Below are 21418 nucleotides of genomic sequence, written 5' to 3' on the forward strand. Positions count from 1 at the left end.
TTGTATAGTTGGCAGGGATATATGTGTGTGTGTATATGGGGACGCGGTGGCTCAGTGGGTTAGGACGCTGAGCTTGTCGATCGGAAGGTCGGCAGTTTGGCGGGTCGAATCCCGAGTGCCGCGTAACAGAGTGAGCGCCTGTTACTCGCCCCAGCTTCTGCCTACCTAGCAGTTCGAAAGCACGTCAAAATGCAAGTAGAAAAATAGGGACCACTACGGTGGGAAGGTAACAGCGTTCGGTGCGCCTTTGGCGTCTAGTCATGCCGGCCACATGACCACGGAGACGTCCTCGGACAAGCGCTGGCTCTTTGGCTTTGAAACGGAGATGAGCACCGGCCCCTAGAGTCGGAAACGACTAGCACGCATGTGCGGGGGAACCTTTACCTTTTTATATGTACATATGTATATGTGTGTGTATGTGTGTACACACACATACACACACACACACACACACACACATGCCATATGTAGGTTGTGTGACAGTACAATAAATCAGACTGCTTCCAATAGGAGAATTCAGGAAATATCTACAGGAACGGTTATCTGAATGAAGCAATATGATTTTTTAAAATTACAAGATCTGGTCAGAGGAATGTCTTTAGTCTGTACTACATACATACATACATACATACATACATACATACATACATGCATACATACATATTCTGTCCTCTAAGAGCTAAATATTTCACCAGAGCTCAAAATGCATTGTTGTTTTGTTCATTCATTATTGGCTAAAATATCCACCTGGTAAAGGTCACAAAGCCATTTATCAATGTGGATTCATTGTACTGCCACACAACCCATATATGGCATGTTTCGTAGCCTTGTTTAATCACATTAACTGTTTTTATTGCTATTTCTATTTTTTTTTAAAAAAAAACCTTCCTAATTTTCTCTATCAATCTTTTTTTTTTAAGGTGTGGAAAGATGCTGCTACTCAGATATTTTTCTCTTTATCTGCTGCATGGGGTGGTCTGATTACTCTGTCTTCCTATAACAAATTCCATAACAATCTATACAGGTAAGTCACAAACATTCAGCAATGTTTTCCTAATAATTAGATAACAACGATAAATCCAGGAACCTCTGGACCTTGGCTTGATGTCATCATTGTCATCTGCATCTATAACATCAATCTGTCATCAGAACTTCAAAGTAAGACTACCAGATCCCAGTTGCAATATCTGGAAGACAGGATAGTAGTCAAAAGCTGCATTTGCTGTTGCATGGATCTTTGCACTGCAGGTCTGATAGCCCTGCTTCGAAAATCACGAGACTTCTGGGGTTAGTGTGTCCTACTTCCTCCTGAATGGATGCCCTAATTAGAAACAGGCTGGGTTGAAAGCAATCTAGAGGATTGTCAAGAGTCAAGGATAGCAGCATGAAATATAACACAAGGATGATCTCTGTTAAAGAAAGCTTTGTAATTGAGAAATAGGTCAGGAACACTCTGAAGCAGAAAAGATAATTTGTGATTTTCACTGGTACAATTACTGCACCATTATTTTTACTGTATCAGTAGCACAGTAATAATTTTGGTAGTTGCATTAATTCCAAATTCAAATAAAGAAAAAAGCTCCCAGTGTCATTAGGATAGAATATTTGATATAATTTAATTGGTAAGCTCATATATAATTGAGAACAATCACTATATAATTGCTGAAAAGCTGATCCTCCATCCTTCTGTCTGCTCTCTTATAAATTTAAGCATTTATACACTTTATACTCCTTTTTACATGATTTAAAGTTACAAATTAAGAATAATAAGAATATCCCATAACAAGTAATAGAGAAAAAGTGCAGGTGGTTCTTGACTTACAACAGTTCATTTAGTGACTGTTCAAAGTTACAACAGCACTGAAAAATGTGACTTATGACCATTTTTCACAGTTACGACCTTTGCAGCATCTCCATGCTCATGTGATCAAAATTCAGATGCTTGGCCACTGGTTCATACTTATGACTGTTGCTGTGTCCCAAAGTCCCGTGATCAACTTTTGCAACCTTTTGACAAGCAAAGTCAATGGGGAAGCCAGATTCACTTAACAACCAAGTTACTAGCTTATCAACTGCACTTAATAACCACTTAATAACCGTGGCAAAAAGGGTTGTAAAATGGGGCAAAACTCACTTAACATATGTCTCACAACAATTGGGCTCAGTTGTGATAGTAAGTTGAGAACTATCTGTCGTATGTGCTCAAGAAAGAAATTCCAAAGCCTGTCTGATTAAAACATTATGTTTACAACCGTCATCATCATCATCATCATCATCATCATCATCATCATCATCATCATCATCATGAAATGACAGTTGATGTGACATTATCAGGGGATAGTAGAACAGACAAAGAATTGGAAAATATCATACAGTATCAAGATCTGAAAATTTAAATTGTGGTGGTCCCATTGGTTATCGGCTCACTGGGTGTCATACCCAAAAATCTTGGCTCCTACTTAGAAAATCTGCATATTGACAAAATTTGCACCTGTCATTTGAAAAACCCACATATATGCTATGCTAATACATTATAATTTCTTGGGAAGAACTCAATGCATATGAAGGCCAACAGCACTTAAAGAACTGGCAGCTGTGACTTCACATTGTTGTGAACAAAGAATAATCAATTTTGCGATGATATGTCATTTTGTTTTGCTGTACCAAAAAGGAAAAAAAAATCTGAGTTCCTCATTGCATGTGATTGCAGATGCATCCAGTATGAAATTGTGTGCACTGCTCTGAGATAGAATCAGAAAGAGATCTGGATACAAATGTATGCTTAATGTATGCATAGATGTACATTTATCACGTAGAAGGGCAGGACAAAAATAATGTATTTGTTTGAATATGTTGTTAAAATGTTGACAGAATCAAATTTGTTGTACGTCTATTGGGGGAGTATAATTCTATGAGAAATATATATTTATTGTGTAATTAAACTTTCACTGAATATTTTAATAAAACAAATTCAGCATTAGTAAATAGGTGTGCAATTCAGATATGGGAAACAAAGGGTATTTTTCATTTCCAATCGATTGTAAATTTATTACTAGTATGGGGGAGGAGGTTCTGTTAGAGTATGATTTTATGGGAGATTTTGAAGTCCAACTTCTGTGGATAGGAGCACTGCATCCTTTAGGTCCGAGGTTTTTATAATCTTTTCAGTTTTACTTCTTTTTTATAAGTGAAAAAACCCCCAGATCTTCAGTAAAAGTAGAAAGTCTTTTAGTCCACAAACTTTAAGAAGGAAAATTCCAATTAGGGTCAAGTAATTCTTACATTTTTAAACTCCCCTGGATAGTCAGTTACTGCTGTTTTTAGAGGGAGGGGTAAAATCTCCCTTCCCTCTCCACAGGGGGGAAAGTACTTAAGCAGCTTATGCAGGTAAAAAAAGATAGGATTTAAGAGAGGTAGCTCTCACCCAGTCTCTTCTGCGCTGCTTTAAAGTTGTCTGATGGTAAGTGTGACTTCGGCTGTCTGCAGCCTAGTGACGAGCCATATTTCTATGGCCGGTCTTTCGTCTGCCAGTTTGGAGGGCTGCCCTGGAAAGGGTCGAAAGTCACCTGTAGGAGCAACCAGCAAGGAGGGGAGCTACTGCCATTCCACGATCAAGCGGGGATCCCCTCCTTGCTAGTTGCTCTTACAGGGTGACTTTCGACCCTTTCCAGGGTCCCCCAGCAATGCCAAACTGGACGTGGAAGCCAGAGCTTGCCTTCCAGACATCCAGGCAGCCGCATCGGCAAACCAGAGGTCCAGGAGCAGTGCGTCACTCTTGTCCTTTCAGATAACTCAGCATGCCTAACTCAGATAATATTAGGCCTGGTATCTTACTGCACTGTCTGCAAAGGTTTGGGACAATGCTTTGCAGTAGTTCTATACTATCCTCTGAGATATTTCAGTTTGATCTAGTGGGCAGGATAGATTGATTCAGTGGCCTCTCACTTAATGGAGTATTGCAAGGGTTTGTTTTTATCCTCCAGCTTTCTAACAGTAATTTGGCCATCTAGTAATTTGGCCTATGGTACCAGCAGTATTTTTATTATCCCCAATGATAATCTTCCTCTGTGGGGGTGATGCTGTTGATATTCTTTCCTGGGACCTGGAGGCTGTGAAGGTCTGGATGGATAAGAACAGACTCAGATTGAACCCAAGTAAGACAGAGCTGCTATTCACACACCTCCTGTAACACCAGTGATGTCCTTAGATGAAAACTACAGGTAGTCCTTGACTTATGACCACAACGTGAGCCCAACATTTCTGTTACTAAGCGTGACAGTTGTTAAGTGAAATTTTCCCCATTTTGTGACCTTTTAGTAACATGTTTGCTAAGTGAATCTGGTTTCCCCATTGACTTTGGTTATCAAAAAGTCACAACAGTGATCACGAGGACACTGCAACCGTCATAAATATGAACCAGTTGCCATACTTCCAAGAATTTATCACCTGAACATGGGGAGGCTTGTAAATATGAAAAATGATAATGTCATTTTTTTCCAGTGCTGATGTAACTTTGAATGGTCACCAAATGAATGGTTTTAAGTTGAGAACTACCTATGTCTGTTCCAGGAGTAGGTTCATGATTTGGGAATGTTATCTTTTGGCCTCATGTCTCCTGTTTAAACAGCAGATGGAGATCATGGTACAACTTTGGACAGTATGCCATTTCTTGTCCTTAACTGGTTTAGGAGGACTTAGAGGCAGTAACTCATATTCTCATAACCACCCAGAGGGCTTACTTCAATGTGCTGTACATTATGCTGCCCTGCCCTGTATATTTCAGGCTCTGCGCTGATTACTGGTTCAGTTTTTCTGAGCTAAATTTAAAATGCTGGTATTAACTTATAAAGATCTTTGATGCTTGGCACCTGGTTATGTGAAGGCTTACATCCAGTGGTGGGATTCAAATATGTGAACAACCAGTTCTCTGTGTGGATGCTGCTTCCGGAAGTCCATTCTGGGCCTGGGCAACAAAAAAATTAGCTACCGGTTCTGCCAAACTGGTGCAAACCGGTTGAATCCCACCACTGCCTACTAAATCTAACTGGATTTAGTTCAATCTGTTAGATCTTGTAGGAAGGAGCTCTGTGTTGTCCAACATTTCTGAAATGTCAGGAGAGGTGATGTTAGAAAGCATTGCTTTTCCATTGCAATGCTGACCCAGTGGAATGCCTTCTCCATTGGGATCAGATTAGCCTTCTTCCTGGTAGCTTTAGGAACTTATTAAAAAAGAAGGTCTCTTGAAGAGACTGTGACTAACATCACCTGGGCCCTTTGTTGTTGTTTTTCTTTCCTTCTTTGCTTTTGTCATTTGGACTGTAAGTTGTTCTAATTCTTTTTTTTTTTTGGTGGCTTTAATTTTGACATTTTAACTGATGAGAGCATGAGATGGCGTTAGGCCAAAAATCAAATCAAATAAAAAATAGCCCTCTTCTCCAAATGTTGCCTTGGTTGGCATGGAACTGTTGTAGGCATTTCCTCCTCTACTGAAGCCTTGGTGGAGCAGTGGGCTAATGCCTCCTTAAGTAACACCAGCTGCCTGCAATTAGTGCAGGTTCGCATCCCACCAGGCTCAAGGTTGACTCAGCCTTCCATCCTTCCGAGGTAGGTAAAATGAGGACCCAGATTGTTGGGGGCAATTAAGCTGACTTTGTAATAATGCCGCTGGGGGGGAAAGCCCTAATAAGCAGGCGTATACATAGAATGAAGGCTACTGCTAAGCTTGTAAGCCGCCCTGAGTCTTTGGAGAAGGGCGGGATATAAATGGAATTTAAATAAATAAATAAAATAAATAAGTTTTAAAATAATTCCTGGTGGGGAAAAAAAAAGATTGCTGATCGTGTCCTGCCTTGTATAAGTGTTTTGAACATTTGAACTTTCAAAGTAATGGCTAGGCAACTCTTCTAAATCTCCTTACATGCTTAGCACCACACTTTGTGTGATCATTCTTAAAGCTTTCTGCAAGTTAAATGTTTTTGTTGACATTGTCTTTTATAAGAATTAAATTACTGAGGCATGGATGTAATGATTAGATAGACTGAATATTCTGTTTACCATGGGCGCACAACTTACCACTTTTCTGTATACAACAAGTTTGTTCTTGAAGCAGCTTAGCAATGGGATGCTGATTAGACACTTGAATCTGGAGTTTCAGCTTTCAGAAGTAACACCCAGTGGCGTAGCGTGGGTTGTCAGCACCCGGGGCAAGGCAAGTAATTTGCACCCCCTAACCCGTGCACCGCACCGCACGCCTGGCACCCCCCCCTCCACAGTGGGTGGTGACCCGGCGGCTCGGATTGGATTCGCACAGCCAGCACTGCAGTGAGAGAGAGTGAGTGAGCCAGGCAGGGGCAGAGAGCTGCGAGTGCAAGCGCGCCCCCCCGATGTTGCGCCCGGTGCGGCTGGCCCCCCCTGCACCCCCCACGCTACGCCACTGGTAACACCGAAAGCAGTATTTCCAATCTGGTGCCCTTTAGCTGTATTAAAACTGAGTAACTTATGAGAAAGGTACCAAATTGGGAAAAACATGAACTCAACATAAGAACATACTATTTTATCTCAAATATTTTCTTAGTTCTATAGTATAACATAAATTTTCTTCCAAACCTTCACTTGAACCTTTCATCTTAAACTCCTACAAGTGGTCAGTTCCATTATTTGATAAGGTCCACCTAAAATTTACAGTAGGCACTGTGTGGTTTTGTACTAGGGTTGGTGAAAGCTGACTTATGTTTTCCCTGTTTTAAAATCTAAGATTTTTGTGTCTTTATGCTGTTGCTCCTAATAGTGAAATACGTGGATTGAATCACACAATGAAATAAGGAATTAGTGATTACTGTCTTTGAATTACTGTCTTCACAAACATCAGTTCCATATTGTATGGAATATATTAATAGTATATCAATATTATTCTATATCAGTATTATTCTATATTGATAAAGTGAATTAAATTATTTTTATTTATGTAGCTTTTTATGTGTGTGTGTGTGTGTGTGGGAAAGTGTTATTTGGAATATGGGTTATACACCAGTTGCACCTGCTTTGGGACTAGGACACCCTACTTATTACTCATGCCCCTGTGGCCTCTTGTATGGACTATTGCAGTGCAGTCTACATGGGCTGTCCTTGAAGAGCATTTGGAAGCTTTAACTGGTGACAGTATGGGTAATAGATACCACTGGTGCATCTACTCAGTGCATGTAACAGCACTACTTTGTGAGCTGCATTAGCTATTGATGTGCTTCCAGGTTCAATTGAAGGTACTGCTTCTTACATTTAAATGGCTTGGGAATGGGCTACTTAAGAGAGCATCTCTTCCCAGTTCCATCTACCTGTCGAAACTGGTCAGGCAGGATGGGCATGCTTCATGCACTCTTGGCTAAGGAATGCCAGTTAGCAAAACACAGAAAGAAAATCTTTTCTCCTGTAGCACCCTCCCTATGGATAGCTCTGATTGTTGTTATTTTTTATTTTATTTTAATATTATTCACTGCCCAGGCTTAGTTGTTGAACAGCAGCTATACAAATGGAATGAATAAATTATAAATATTTGGTATTATACTTACTAAATATTGGTATGTCACTACTATGACATAATAATACTGTATACTCCGTATACATGGCCTACTATATCATCACCACTGCATTAAAAAGCTGATAAATATATTTTCTTTTTCCCTCCTTTCTTCAGGGACACCTTGATAGTAACTTGTACCAACAGTGCCACAAGTATATTTGCAGGCTTTGTCATCTTTTCAGTGATTGGATTCATGGCACATGAACTCAAAGTGGATATTGAAGATGTTGCAGACCAAGGTATGATTTTTTTATGTAATTTTTTTTGGGTATATTGCACTCTTGGGCAGTACTGATTTTGTTCTGGTTTCTTCTGTGCAAGATGTTCTGCATAGGCCTATTGATTAAAGCACATGAAGCACCTGGGCAAAATGGTACAACTTGGAGCATCTTAAACATGTGCTATAAAGAATGGTTGCTGACTAAGTCAAAGGAAAACATGGCATGCCTATCTCAGCTTTGTGTAGAAGCTAGTCACACTTTGTCAGTGGTGGGATAGTTCCCTTCACCTCCTCCGAGGATAACAAAGAAATCAAGATCAACCCATTTTTTCCCACCAGAAAATTTTACATTTATAGGTCTGAAAGAAGAAAGAAGCAAACTACTTCTCTATGGTTGCTAAGGAAACTGTATAGGTGGGTCCATGAAATAACTGAGGAAAGCTGCATTCAAAGCCCCACTTTCCCAGTGATAACTCGCCTACGTTGTCTTGCTGCACATATTAACATGGTTAACCATGTAAAATCACAATCCTTTCTTAATATGTTTGCTTCCTTGGACTGATTGTTTAATGCAATGAGACATAATAAAAGGTAAAGGTAAAGGTTCCCCCGCACATGCGTGCTAGTCGTTTCCGACTCTAGGGGCCGGTGCTCATCTCCGTTTCAAAGCCGAAGAGCCAGCGCTTGTCCGAGGACGTCTCCGTGGTCATGTGGCCGGCATGACTAGACGCCAAAGGCGCACGGAACGCTGTTACCTTCCCACCGTGGTGGTCCCTATTTTTCTACTTGCATTTTTACGTGCTTTCGAACTGCTAGGTCGGCAGAAGCTGGGACAAGTAACAGGCGCTCACTCTGTTATGCGGCACTCGGGATTCGACCCGCCAAACTGCCGACCATCTGATCGACAAGCTCAGCGTCCTAACCCACTGAGCCACCGCGTCCTAGATTGTTTAATGCAATGAGACATAATACGATTGCCTTATTTATGCAAGTTTTTAGGGTACAGTTGAAAATTGTCACCGTAATTCTTCTATTTTTTTTTTGCTGTCAAACCTGTCGAAATGTAATTTGAATTTTAAAGTTTGCAAATGATCTTGATAATGTACATACATTTGATAATGTTATTCTCAAGCTATAAATATTTGATCACTGGGATAATTGTCTTACGAGCTTGCCTATTCTTAAACCACTTTTGGACTCCTCAAAATCTTGCTGGCATTTAATAATAATTGATTTAATAGGTGCAAACACTGGGGACTTTACATTTCTTTATTGAATACAGGTGTGTTCAACCTTTTGGCTTGCCTGATTTTCACTGAGTGAAGAGGAATTATCTTGGGCTGCATTAAAATTATATACTTAATGTATTTATACATTTATAAATAATGTTAAAAGTTTATGATCTTGTGGGGCCACATTATTAGCTTTCCAGGGCAGCAGAAGGCCCATGGGCCATTGGTTAGACGTGTCTGATTTAATACAAATGTGTACTATTCATTTGGACAACCATTCCATCCAAATGCTTCAGTTTCTAAGAGTTGTATTTATGTGAAGAAATGTGGATGCCTCTTTACAAACAGACCTATCTAAACAAATCTATTTCACTTGATCAGTTACTAAACAGTGTTATTAATGCTAAATTAAATCATAAAACAATTAATACAGCTATGTGCCATTTGTATATGCTTTTCAAGGAGTATGGCCCCATTAAATTCAATGGTTGCTTCTTTTAAACTGACATATGCAAAGCAGCATGTATATCTTAGCTCCTTCCCAATGATTCTTGTCTAGTTTGCTGTATCAGAAATGTTTGTAAGTTACTTCAAAATCTCTAGGATTTCTAGTAGGATATAAAAACTCAAGAAGGATTTTGGTGATTGTGATGATAGCTCTACAAAGCTTTAGATTCAGTTTTCCAAAAGAGGCTTCAGAACTGTTTAAGTGCTTCAGCATCCAGACAGCTGCATAATGATGGAAAAGCTGTATATTAATTCTTAAAACTTCAAAACAACCTGACAAGGTAGGCTTTTGATTAAAAAAAAGTAGAATTTGTTAACAGTTATGAACCCTGGAACAGAACTAACTTGTTTGAATTCATGGGTTTCAGAAGCTCAGAGAACCAAAGCAGACATAGAGCAACATTTTCTTAAGGTCCCATGTTCTTCTGTAGTATGACCATATGTGTGCTTTGAAATGCCAAATGACCAAAATTTGGTGGATATTTGTATAATATGGCTGTCTCAAAAGGAAAATGCCAGTTATTCCAGTACTGTAAGGTATTATTTGAACTGCTGCTTAAATGGTGAGTTAATTTTATAAAGGGACAATGTTTGTCTTTTCCCAGATGGATATTGAAGCTCAACAACTGCCCTTATCTATATTGAACTCTCAGTGGTCATAACCTCCATCTCTCCATGAAATTAATTTAAAGGATCCCAATCAAGGGAGATTCGCAGTCTCATTTCCTGCAATTAGGTTTCCCACAGTATGATGAATTCTAGAAACTCATTATTTTGATCCCTTAATTTAATTTCCAAACGTGCAAGAAGCTACTGCAAGCAACATTTTTATCTGTAGTAGTCAAGAAAAAAAATCTTTAATCAAGAGATGAAAGAGCATGTTCATGAATATATAACATCCCCTAAGTCTTCTTGCCAAGAAAAACTCCCAGTTAACAACAGGCTTTAAAGTCAGCCTCTTGCATTGCCTCACACCAGTAATAATAAAAAAGTCTTCAAGCAGTATTTTATGTTTGACAAGAGTTTTCCAACATTTTGGGGAAATATGTAATGGTTGTGAAATTAACTCTTGCATTGCTAAAATAAACTGGCAGTAGTGTATTACAGAGTAGCTCAGGAAAGGGAAATCTATTGCCTACCAGATGTTTTGGGTTTAAATACCCAATGTAGTAGCTTTACCAAATCAACTATTGTTCAAGTTTGTAATAAAAAATATTGGAATGGCACCAGCTTCTCCATTTGTTGCATGATACATGAAAATGATGGAGGGAATTTGTGTACAGTAGATGAAACAAATGGGGCGCAATTAAGAAGACAAATATTTTAAAGGGGAATTGTGTTTCTATGTTGCAGTTTGGTATCAATAAAATAGGGTGTACTCTCAAGAGTCACAAACATTTCTAAACATGTTTCACTATATCACATTCTTTTTCACAGTCAGGGCATATTTGTATTTAATAGGTATAGCAAAATCTCTGTTATTTTAATAATGATCTTTGCCATCCCCTTTCTGTGATTTTTTTTGGAGATTGCTTGTGCTCAAAATATATGATTGGAATACAAGATTCTGTGACCCTACAATGCACTACTCAATTGGAAAGTAGGAAACTGAAATTCTAAATTTTGTCATCTTAAACTGAAATGGATTTTGTTTGGTTCAGTATGACCCCAAAATTCAAAGGATGCTGCTTATTTTAAGCTATCAATTTGATTTCTGTCTATTTTATTTTGGATTCTAGGTCCTGGCATTGCATTTGTGGTATATCCTGAAGCCTTAACTAGGCTTCCACTTTCTCCGTTTTGGGCTATAATCTTCTTCTTGATGCTTCTTACACTTGGATTGGACACAATGGTAGATAAATCTTTTTATATGTATATATGTAACTTCTTTTTTTGCTCATTAGAGGTTCAGAGTGTAAACAGTACATTAAATTAATATTTTAATATAAGTAATTGCAGTCTGGGATCTAGCACAGATTTTCTGATAAATTTAGCATACAACAAATGATGCTGTACATGTTTCTTAGATGTAAGTCACACTGAATTCATTTATACAGGTTTAGAACCAACATTTCTTTTGAAATTATTATAATTGCCTTTGGTTCACAAATAATTAATGGCTTGGCACTAGGGTACCTGAGGGATCACCATTTTCCAAGAATTTCTACCTGTCCAATTAGATTAAATAGGATGGCCATGCTGCAGATCCTGTCAGCCAAAGAATGTTGGCTGACAGGAACTAGAATAGAAGCTTTTTCTGCAACAGCCCCTGCTCTATGGAATATCCTCCTTTGGAGATTAGAATGGCCCTAATCCCGCTAGCCTTCCTTAAAGCTTTAAAGACATGCTCCAAGCCTGGGGCGCTACCTCTGCCAAAGGCCCATCTCCTGGCTCTATTGTTAACGGATTTAAAATGTGTTAAGATTTTAATTGTATGGTATATGTTTTTGAATTGCAAGCCTCCCAGAGTTAAATGCTGAGATGGGTGACTATAGAAATCAAATAAATAAATAAATAAACTAATAGTCTCTATAGGCTAATTATCAAATTACAGCCAGAAGCAAATCCATTACTGGAGATTTTCAAGAAGAGGCTAGACAGTCACTTGTCTGAGATGGTATGGATTCTCCTGATTGGGCAGAGGGCTGGACTAGAAGACCTCCAAGGTCCCTTCCAGCTTCTATTCTATTCTATTCTATTCTATTCTATTCTATTCTATTCTATTCTATTCTATTCTATTCTATTCTATTCTATTCTATTCTATTCTATTCACAAGGGCTGAAACAAAATGGAAGAATGGGAGGGCTTAAAAAGTATTTAAATCAATTTGGCTGAATGGGGAAAATAGTATACTGTATAGACATCTGTATTATTCTAAAAAGACTGAAATCATAAGCATAGAGAATAACAAGAGATCAAGAAGAATCAATGTAGTGACATTGGACGGCTAATGCTTAAGATGAAAACTGGTTCCGTAAATCATTCGAATGACCCATGACTGCTACTGATTTTTTACTCTCTTCTTTGGCATTTCAGTTTGCCACCATTGAAACCATAGTGACATCTGTTTCAGATGAATTTCCAAAGTATTTACGTACCCACAAGCCACTGTTCACTCTTGGATGTTGCATTTCCTTTTTCATCATGGGTTTTCCTATGATCACTCAGGTAAACATATTACATTGTGTGCTGTTTAATCAGCTCCTCTAATTAGTAAAACCAGCTCTAAGAGTAGATTAACTTCATAGGAAATGCAGTTTGAAGAGAAATTTCGCTGGTCACATGACTGTACTGAAGGCCCTGTTAAGCATATACAGGTAGTCCTCAACTTACAACCTCAACTGAGCTTAACTGAATTGTTAAGTGAATCACTGAATCTGGCTTCCCCACTGACTTGTTAGAAAGTCACAAAAGTTGATCACATGACCCTGAGGCACTGCAGTTGCCAAATATCTGAATTTTGATCATGTGACCACGGAGAGATTGCAACAGTTGTAAGTGTGAAAATAAGGCACTTTTTTCAGTGCCATTGTAACTTTGAATGTTCACTAAACAAATGTTGCAAGCCAAGGACTACCTGTAGACTTTTCTAAAGATGTAATTTACCATTACTGTAAGGACTGCATATGGTTGGACACAGCCATGCAGATAAAATTTATAGATCTGTTAGATTCATAGTCTCCATTTTCTTCACATTCTTCAAGTGTCTCAAAGAGGTTGCACAGCTAATTCTCTCTTTTTGTTTCTAGTGCAGGCATGTCAAACTGCCAGCCTGCGAGCCGGATGCATCATACTAAAACCTCGCCTACCCCATTGCTGGCAATGGGGAAAAAGTTGCGATATTTCATGTGACATCATGTGACATCGCGAGTTTGACATGCCTGTTCTAGTGTATATAGGAATTTCAAAGGGCAAACCTTTGCCATAGTATAAAAACCTAACTTTATATTCATTCTATTTTGGCCACCCCTCCCTCCCATTTTGTTGTAAAGATATATGAAAAATAGATATTCTTGAAAAATTCTATATAATTCATAGAGTATTTTCATAGTAAGATGGGGCTTGGTGACAAAATATCACCCATTTTTCCTTCCTGTAATTATTAGTTGGGTTCCTGCTGATTGCATCCTAATAGCAAGTGGCATTTCTGTTAGTAATTATTTATTTTTAATTTTAGGGTGGGATGTACATGTTGCAGCTTGTGGACACCTATGCAGCATCTTATTCTCTTGTTATAATAGCCATCTTTGAACTTGTTGGCATTTCGTACATTTATGGTAAGCAATGGATATGTAATCCCTAAGTTATAAAAATAGTTCTTATATGTAAAAATGGGATATTGATAAGTAACAGATAATTCCACAAACAAAAGTTTTAAAATGTTATTCATTGACGTTTCAAAATATACATTATTGAATACACACAGGCATATATTTTATAGACTCGGTTCACTAGTATTCAGATAAGCTAAAAGTCAAGTTTACTTAATTCGGTAGGACTATCATAGAACAGGCTGTTACCAAGAACTGTAGCATGTTTATGACTTTAAAAGTGAAGTGTGATTTCCATATATATCATCTCTGCATAAATATTATTATTCTGCTGTGATGATCCTCCCCTGTATATTTTGTTTGCCTATTTTCCATAATGCCATAAGATGTTCTAGGTCATCCGGTGTGACTAAATCTCCTTTTATAGAAAAAGCAATTTTCTATCCACTGGTTACAACAGCATCCTCTTCTCCTGAAGAGGTTGAGAGTGTTTAGTAACACCGCTTTGTTACTAAAGGTCAATAGAGATGTTAATAAAGAGTATTGTTAGTAACGTCCTGTTACCATTCTCCAACGCTAAGGAGATTATAATTGGTCAGGTATGCTTGTTGAGATCTGGGATTTCTACGGGTGGCTTTTAGTTATAATTTAGAACCTGGCACATTCATGGATTTTCATTAATATAAAAAGAACTACAAGGGTGTTGTCATAATGGCCAAACAGAAAAAAGGATTTTTCTCTCTCTGTTACTAGCTATTGATGCTACCTCATAGAATACTGCCATTACATTGGAAGGTTCTAATCCAGGGGTGTCAAACTCAATTTCATTGAGGGCCGCATCAGCATTGCGCTTGCCCTCAGGGGGCCGGGTGGGAGTGACCTGGGTGGGCGTGGCCTACTGGGTGGGCATGGCTAGAGTGCGTATGGCCTACTGGGTGGGCGTGGCCAGCTCTACATCGTTGGCATCAAGGGTGCCTATGGGGGCCTGGGCAGGAGTGGGACAGATCTGGGGGTCTCTGGCAGAAGGAGGGTCTCTGGGCTAGGGCCAAGGCAGTGGGGGCCATTCTCTCTCTGTTTCCAGGATGGCTTCGCGGGCCACATGAAACCACTTTGCGGGCTGCATCTGGCCCCCGGGCCTTGTGTTTGACATGTCTGTTCTAATCTATGTCACTCTTCCATGCTGACAGTTTTGTGTTTACTTTTAAAAATGATTGCTAATGTGAAATATATGGCAGACTAATTTGGTTTTTTTTAATCATTGATCCCAAGAGCACTTTAGTATAAATCCATTTTTTACTATACTGGCCCACATTTTGCCATTACAGTATAGGAGATGATGAACGAATGAGGTACTTTTCCCTAAGCAGAAGTCAGAAGGCCTTGATTTAAATAGTCAAAGTTTTCTTTGTTATATCTACGCAGCACAAAAATCATGAGGGCAAAATCAAGTGTAACGGTCGAGAGGTTTAAAGGGGAATCCTGTAAGTAGCTGAGCCAGGGAGAAAGGAAATACAATTTGAGAACAGCTTATTCACTGGCCGGGTGATCTGTTGCTCTGGCTGAGCAGTAAAGTAATTTTCAACAGGTTTGTAAGCCCAAGAGGAATACGATGAGTTCTTTTTATGAATACATTTCCCACACTATGTCAGAGTATTCAGCACACAATTCTGTGAGATTTATTAAAAAATCCTTGATAAAATGAAATACATTAAGCTGTACCCAGTAACACCCAACCCTTAAATAAGTTGTCATGTGAAATAAGATCAGTGTTGGCCAAAGAAGGAGGTACAGGAATCAAATGTCATGGTTCCGACAGATGAAACTCTTCAAAAGAACTTTGAGGCATTGTTTACCTTAAAGAATCTTTTTATTCGAGAAACAAAGCACCAGCACTATATAGTTGAAACCAGAAACTAAATTCCCCTCCCCTGGATACAAAGTAAAAAAGTGCAATTCCCTCCTCCAATAAACAGTCATAAATCACATTCCCCAATCAGCTTGAAGTACGGGCTTTCTCCCCAGCTCTCTAGCCCACCAAAACACTATCGGCTCTGGGCCCAATGTCCTTGGGTTCCCACGACTAAGTTATTATTGTTATGACTAACTGGACTCTCATCCCTATTGCCCCTCTCAGCCGCAACTGATTCTAAAAACAATAGAGAAAACAGCTGCATTTCCATCTGTTGTCAAAGCAAGAACAACCAAAGTTAACAGTGCTGTCATTGAGAGGCTATTCTCTACACATTGTTTATATACAACTTCTAATACAGGTAGTTCTCGACTTACAGCACCACATTTAGTGACCACTTGAAGTTATAACAGCACTGCAAAAAGAGGCTTATGACCCTTTCTCACACTTATGACTGTTGCAATATGCCCATAGTTAGGTGATCAGAATTTGGATGCTTGGCTTACATTTATGGTGGTTGTGTGGTCCTGGGGTCATACGAGCTTCTGACAAGCAAAATCAATGGGGAAACCAGGTTCACTTAACAACCATGTTACTAACTTAACAACTGCAGCGATTCACTTGAGAGCTGTGGCAAGAAAGGTCATAAAATGGGGTAAAATTCATTTAACAACTGTCTGGCTTAGCAACAGAAATTTGGACTCAATTGTGGCTGTAAGTCTAGGACTAGCTATAGTAGCTCTAGAGTCTCCTTAGCAAAGCATAATAATTATATAGATGCATATTAAGATACTTCTGCAAATATCCAGACTGAAAACCCAAAGGGAATTAAACAACTTCGTTTTGAAAAAGCACTACCAGTGCACTTCCTTTAGGACAGGTTAATAGGATTTTTGTATAATGCTGCTGCTTCCATTTTGTCCACCATAACAGCTCTAGTTAGAGCAGGGGTGTCAAACTGCCAGTCCACGGGCTGGATGCATCACGCGGAAGCTGTGCTCATCCCAGCTCTGGCAAGGGAAAAAAAGTCGTGATACGTCATGACATGTCATGTGATGTGGCAAGTTTGACACCCCTGAATTAGAGGATGATCTCCTGAGATCAAAGAGTCCCGGTGACAAGGATCAATTTGTTCAAATGAAAATGCTACCCATTTTGGACCTGGAAATTATTACTCCATAGAATCATTTGGTTCAATAGAATATAATATACCGTATGTACATAGCTCACGATTGAAATATTAAGTTCTTGGCTTTCTCTGAATTTGTTTGTCTTTCTGCAGATGCTTTGTTACCTAACTCAGAGAGCAACAAGAATCCAACACAATAATTTTGATTCAGCTGAAATTTTTTGATTCATTTATCCATTGAAATTTCCAGAAAGAGGTGGTGCAGTATCAACATGTAGGAATAATTCTGTTGACTGCCCTATTAGCATTACATAATGGATCAAGGCCATGGACAGATCAAGAGTTGATACTCTTGATCTTTTACAATAATGGTCTAGAAGTATAGTACAGGCAAGCCAACAACATTTTTATTTAACGAACTCCTATAGTGGCATGCAAAATGAATTTCATACATATTTTTGCCAGAATTGGATGATTTAGAAGATTCCAGCTACTTTACCAGAAGGAATGAGAAATCTGTCTAAATAAGCCTATATCACTTGTGAGAAGATTTCACCTTCTACAAAATTGCCAGTATTGTAAATTAGCCTAGAAATAACTATTCACAAGACCTTTCAAAGCTAAATGATGCTCATACCCTGTTTCCATGGGAACCAATGCAAGACATACGTATCTTCAGTCAAGAGAAGGATTTATAAATAAATAAGCTGCAGACACATCTCAGATTCTGAAGTTGGTAATATTCCTACCAGGATTATATTGTGCACAGATTTGAAGTTAAGCCCTTTCGCCATCCCCCTGTAGCTTTCAAGTACAGCAATATTTTCAAATACTGCACCAGATGTTTATAAAATGGGTGATTGCACGCTGCTGTATGTCTCAAGAAGGAAACATTAAAAGTAACAGGCAATTCTCTTTACATTGTCCAGTTTGACTGATTGTAGAAATATTGTGCAACATTTCAACTTTAGGAACTCCTCATAAGATTTGCATTGCTCCTTTGTGCTATTTTATTGTGATAGAAACACACTATGGCAGACTTAGTTGGAAGAGGAAAGCTCTCTTGTAAAAGAGCATCCTTACAAGTTATGTTTGTGCTTAGAGTGGATAAAAACTGAATTCTCTTTTTTGCTTCTGGTGCAGAATTTCAAGTAGTTACTCTTTGCTTCTCTTATCCCCAGGCACTGCCTTAAGATTATTGGCCGTATGTTATCTATGGGAAATGTGTTTTGCTTGCATGTTAAACTGATACACCAAACCTGAAATATAGGAAAGAATCAAATGGTTCAGGAACACCTTATTTTTCTCCCTTTCACTGAAAAAAGATCAAGCCCTATGCAGCACTACTGCAAGTTCCACAAAGAAATTAGAGGTTCAGAGTAGAAACTGAGAGATCCCAGCATAACTCCACTCCCCTCAAACTTTTTCGACTTCAGCTTTTACCCTCTGACTTTTTCTAATTTTTAATTCTTCCCTCACTCTAAAGAGTATACGTTTCTTTGGCTTTGTTACCCTTTTCAAATGTTACTTTTCACTTATTCCATCTGACTCTCACATACAGGTTCAGTTAGATTAAAAGTTTGTAATGTCCTATTTGATCTTTCCTCTCTTCTTTCATTATTTTTATCACATGGCATATAAAAAGTTGCTTTACCAGTCTCAACTTGAGGCAACCTCTGACTGGTTGTATCTGAGCTCAGAAGCTAAGTAGGTTAAGAACGTAAGAGAATAGGTTCATCTTGCCCAGCAGTCTGTTGTCATAGTGGCCAAACAATTGCACAAAGAAGCCCCAGTAGAAGGCCTTCAGAGATAGTCACAGTGACATCAAGGCTAATATCCAATAATCTCAATGATTTTCTTGAATTAATCCAACCGTTAAAATTGGAGTTTCATTGGCCATCTTCCACTTCTCCACTGCACAGGAGACAAGTTGCATATTTTGATTAGAAAGTTTATGGACTCAGCTTTTAATCCATGAATAGATGCTCTCAGTGCTTTTTTTTGTAAAAGAAAAAGGTGCCAGAACTCACACATGTCATACAACCTGCCCTGCCTACCCTACAAGGTTCTATCCAAAAAAGGTGCCGGAACTCTGTTCTGAGCGTTCTGTGAGAAAAAAAGCCCTGGATGCTCTCAACCTTACATGTTGATGTTTAGTTTGTCAATATAGCACTACTTTTCTTGTTACCATTGTACTATAGCTCAGTTCATCTGATTCTCTTCCTGAAAATCTCACCCAATTTTGCTCCTATGTAGGCAGAAGCAAAGGATTCATTCAGCTTTTTTTTTTTTTTGCAATTTCCTTAGCACACTTGACTCCTTCATCATCAAAGCTTGGGATTAAACGACACTTGGATTCTGGACAAGGTCTCTTGAATGACCATCCAAATTATTGTAGTATCTAATGCAGGAAAGCATACTGTATGCTGTGCCTTCCATGGTGCTCATAATCATTCAGCCAGTTGGTGTTTTGGTGTTAGATTAGTATTGGGGAGACTAAGGTTTAACCTTATGTTGTTGGAAGTTCACTGGGAAATCCTAAGTATTTTCTGCTTACTCTTTGACTTGTGGAGAAAAACTGGGAGCAGAGGGTGAGTTATGTATATTACCTTGAATTCCTTGATGGAAAACAGGATAGAATATTAATTAAATAGTAACAAAATTATTAAGCATGTATTCCTTTTAAGGGTATTGAACTGTATTTTAATTGGAAACATAAGAGTAATAGTGTCTTTGATCAAGGTGTACTTTTTCTGACATAAAGCCTTTGGGGTATTTTAGATTACATTATACTGCTTTTTAATTTCTAGCCAGCTAGAACAATGCTGTCTCGAAATTATAGAACAGGGGTCTTCAAACTTGGCCCTTTTATGACTTGTGGACTTCAACTCCCAGAATTCCTCAGCCAGCGTGCTGTTATAGAACTTGAAGTTCAACATATCTGAAGGGAAATCCTGTTTAGTTCTTTAGTTGCTTCTGGGAAGACTCACATGGCAGACAATAATACCTCTTGTTGCTTGCCTTTTCAATTTGGTTCATGAAAACAATGTTCATGGACAACAATGGTTAAACAGTATATTACAAAAAAAATGCTTACAGTTTAATAGAAGGCAGCACATTAAAACAGATAAAGCTAAAGAAAATGTGTTTGAGTTAGTCTCCATAAAATTTGAAATTTTTGTGCTATTCTGATTTTGACCACAGAGTGGCAGAAGTACAACAAATTCTACCTAACAGAATAAGGTTATTCTTAACAGAAGTACAGATGATATCAAACGAAATATCAGTTGTTATGATCACGTATTTATTATCCCTTTATGATTGTTGTTCTCAACAGCTGATTGATTTGCTTATTTATAAAACAAACATTCTGGAACAATTCCCACCCAAGGTGGCAAGCAAAATTTAAGGACAAAAATGTTGTAATTCAGCATTGAAAAAAATCAAGAGAATGTAGTAGGGTATAAGCAAATTCAAATAATAAATGAACATTAATGCCAAACTCATAGAACTAAGTTACATAACATCAATCTGCATGTTGTAATAGTTTTTAAGGAATTGAAAGGGATTTGAGTGAAGCACTCTTAACTGAATGTACCCATATATATTTTTATCTTCATTCCCATCCTAAAAGATTGTGTTGGTTTCTAAAATAAATACCTGCAATTTCACTTTAACTGAAGATGAAATTAGGAAGAATGACTGCATCACAGCTTGCAGTTGTCTTTAAAATCTCTGTCATTTCTCTGAAACAGCAATATTTTTTCAATAATATGTAATGGTTAAGGGGATAGCACTAAGTAAAATGACAGTCAAGAAGGTTAAGATAGCAACTATTCTGATAAGTAGTCTAGTGTAAAGTGTTATCAATATACTGATGACACCCACATCTCTTTCTCCACATCTCTGCTCTTGCCTTATCTTCCTACTGTAAATGTCTGCAAACAAAATCTAAATCCAAATAATAGAATAGTAACAGAATATTAATAGAGTTGGAAGGGACTTAGCATCAAATCCTGCTCATGCAGGAAAGCTTCCAGTGTCAGAGCATTCACAACTTCTGGAGGAAAGTCACTCAACTGATTAATTGTTCTAACAGTCAGGAAATTTTTCCACAGTTCTAGGTTGCTTCTCTCTTTGATTACTTTCCATTCGTTGCTTCTTGTCCTGCCTTCAGGTGCTTTGGAGAATAGCTTGACTCCCTCTTCTTTGTGGCAACCTCTGATATATCGGAACACTGCTATCATGCCACCCCTAGTCCTTCTCTTCATTGAACTAGATGTCATGGTTCTGATAGATGGAACCGATTAAAGAATTTCAAGGCAAGAATTCTTCCTTAAAGAATAGTTTACTCAGGAAACAAATATCGGCACTACATACTTGAACCCAAAACTAAATTCCCTTCCCCCAGATACAAAGTAACAAATTGCAATTCCCACCCCCATGAAGCAGTCATAAATCACATTCTCCAATTAGCGTGAAGCACAGGCTTCCTCTCCTGCTCCTCAGCCCACCAATACGTTATCGGTTTGTGTCCTTGAGTTTCCACAAAGCTGCATTATTGTTATGGCTAG

At 38.4% G+C, this 21418-nt stretch overlaps 1 protein-coding gene across 1 annotated transcript in view; it reads left to right on the forward strand.

Moving 5' to 3' along the window:
• SLC6A5 (solute carrier family 6 member 5) overlaps positions 1-21418 on the forward strand; it is a gene marked incomplete at its 5' end in the record, with an annotated part of 86023 nt that overhangs the window by 50027 nt on the left and 14578 nt on the right. The window contains 5 exons of the mRNA XM_083357312.1: positions 921-1024; positions 7691-7815; positions 11275-11387; positions 12572-12703; positions 13713-13812. Of these exons, the coding sequence (XP_083213438.1) occupies positions 921-1024; positions 7691-7815; positions 11275-11387; positions 12572-12703; positions 13713-13812 (574 nt within the window). The remainder of the gene's footprint in view (positions 1-920; positions 1025-7690; positions 7816-11274; positions 11388-12571; positions 12704-13712; positions 13813-21418) is intronic.

Source organism: Vipera ursinii (genome assembly GCF_947247035.1).
Source record: "Vipera ursinii genome assembly, chromosome: 1".
Classification (NCBI taxonomy): Eukaryota; Metazoa; Chordata; class Lepidosauria; order Squamata; family Viperidae; genus Vipera; species Vipera ursinii.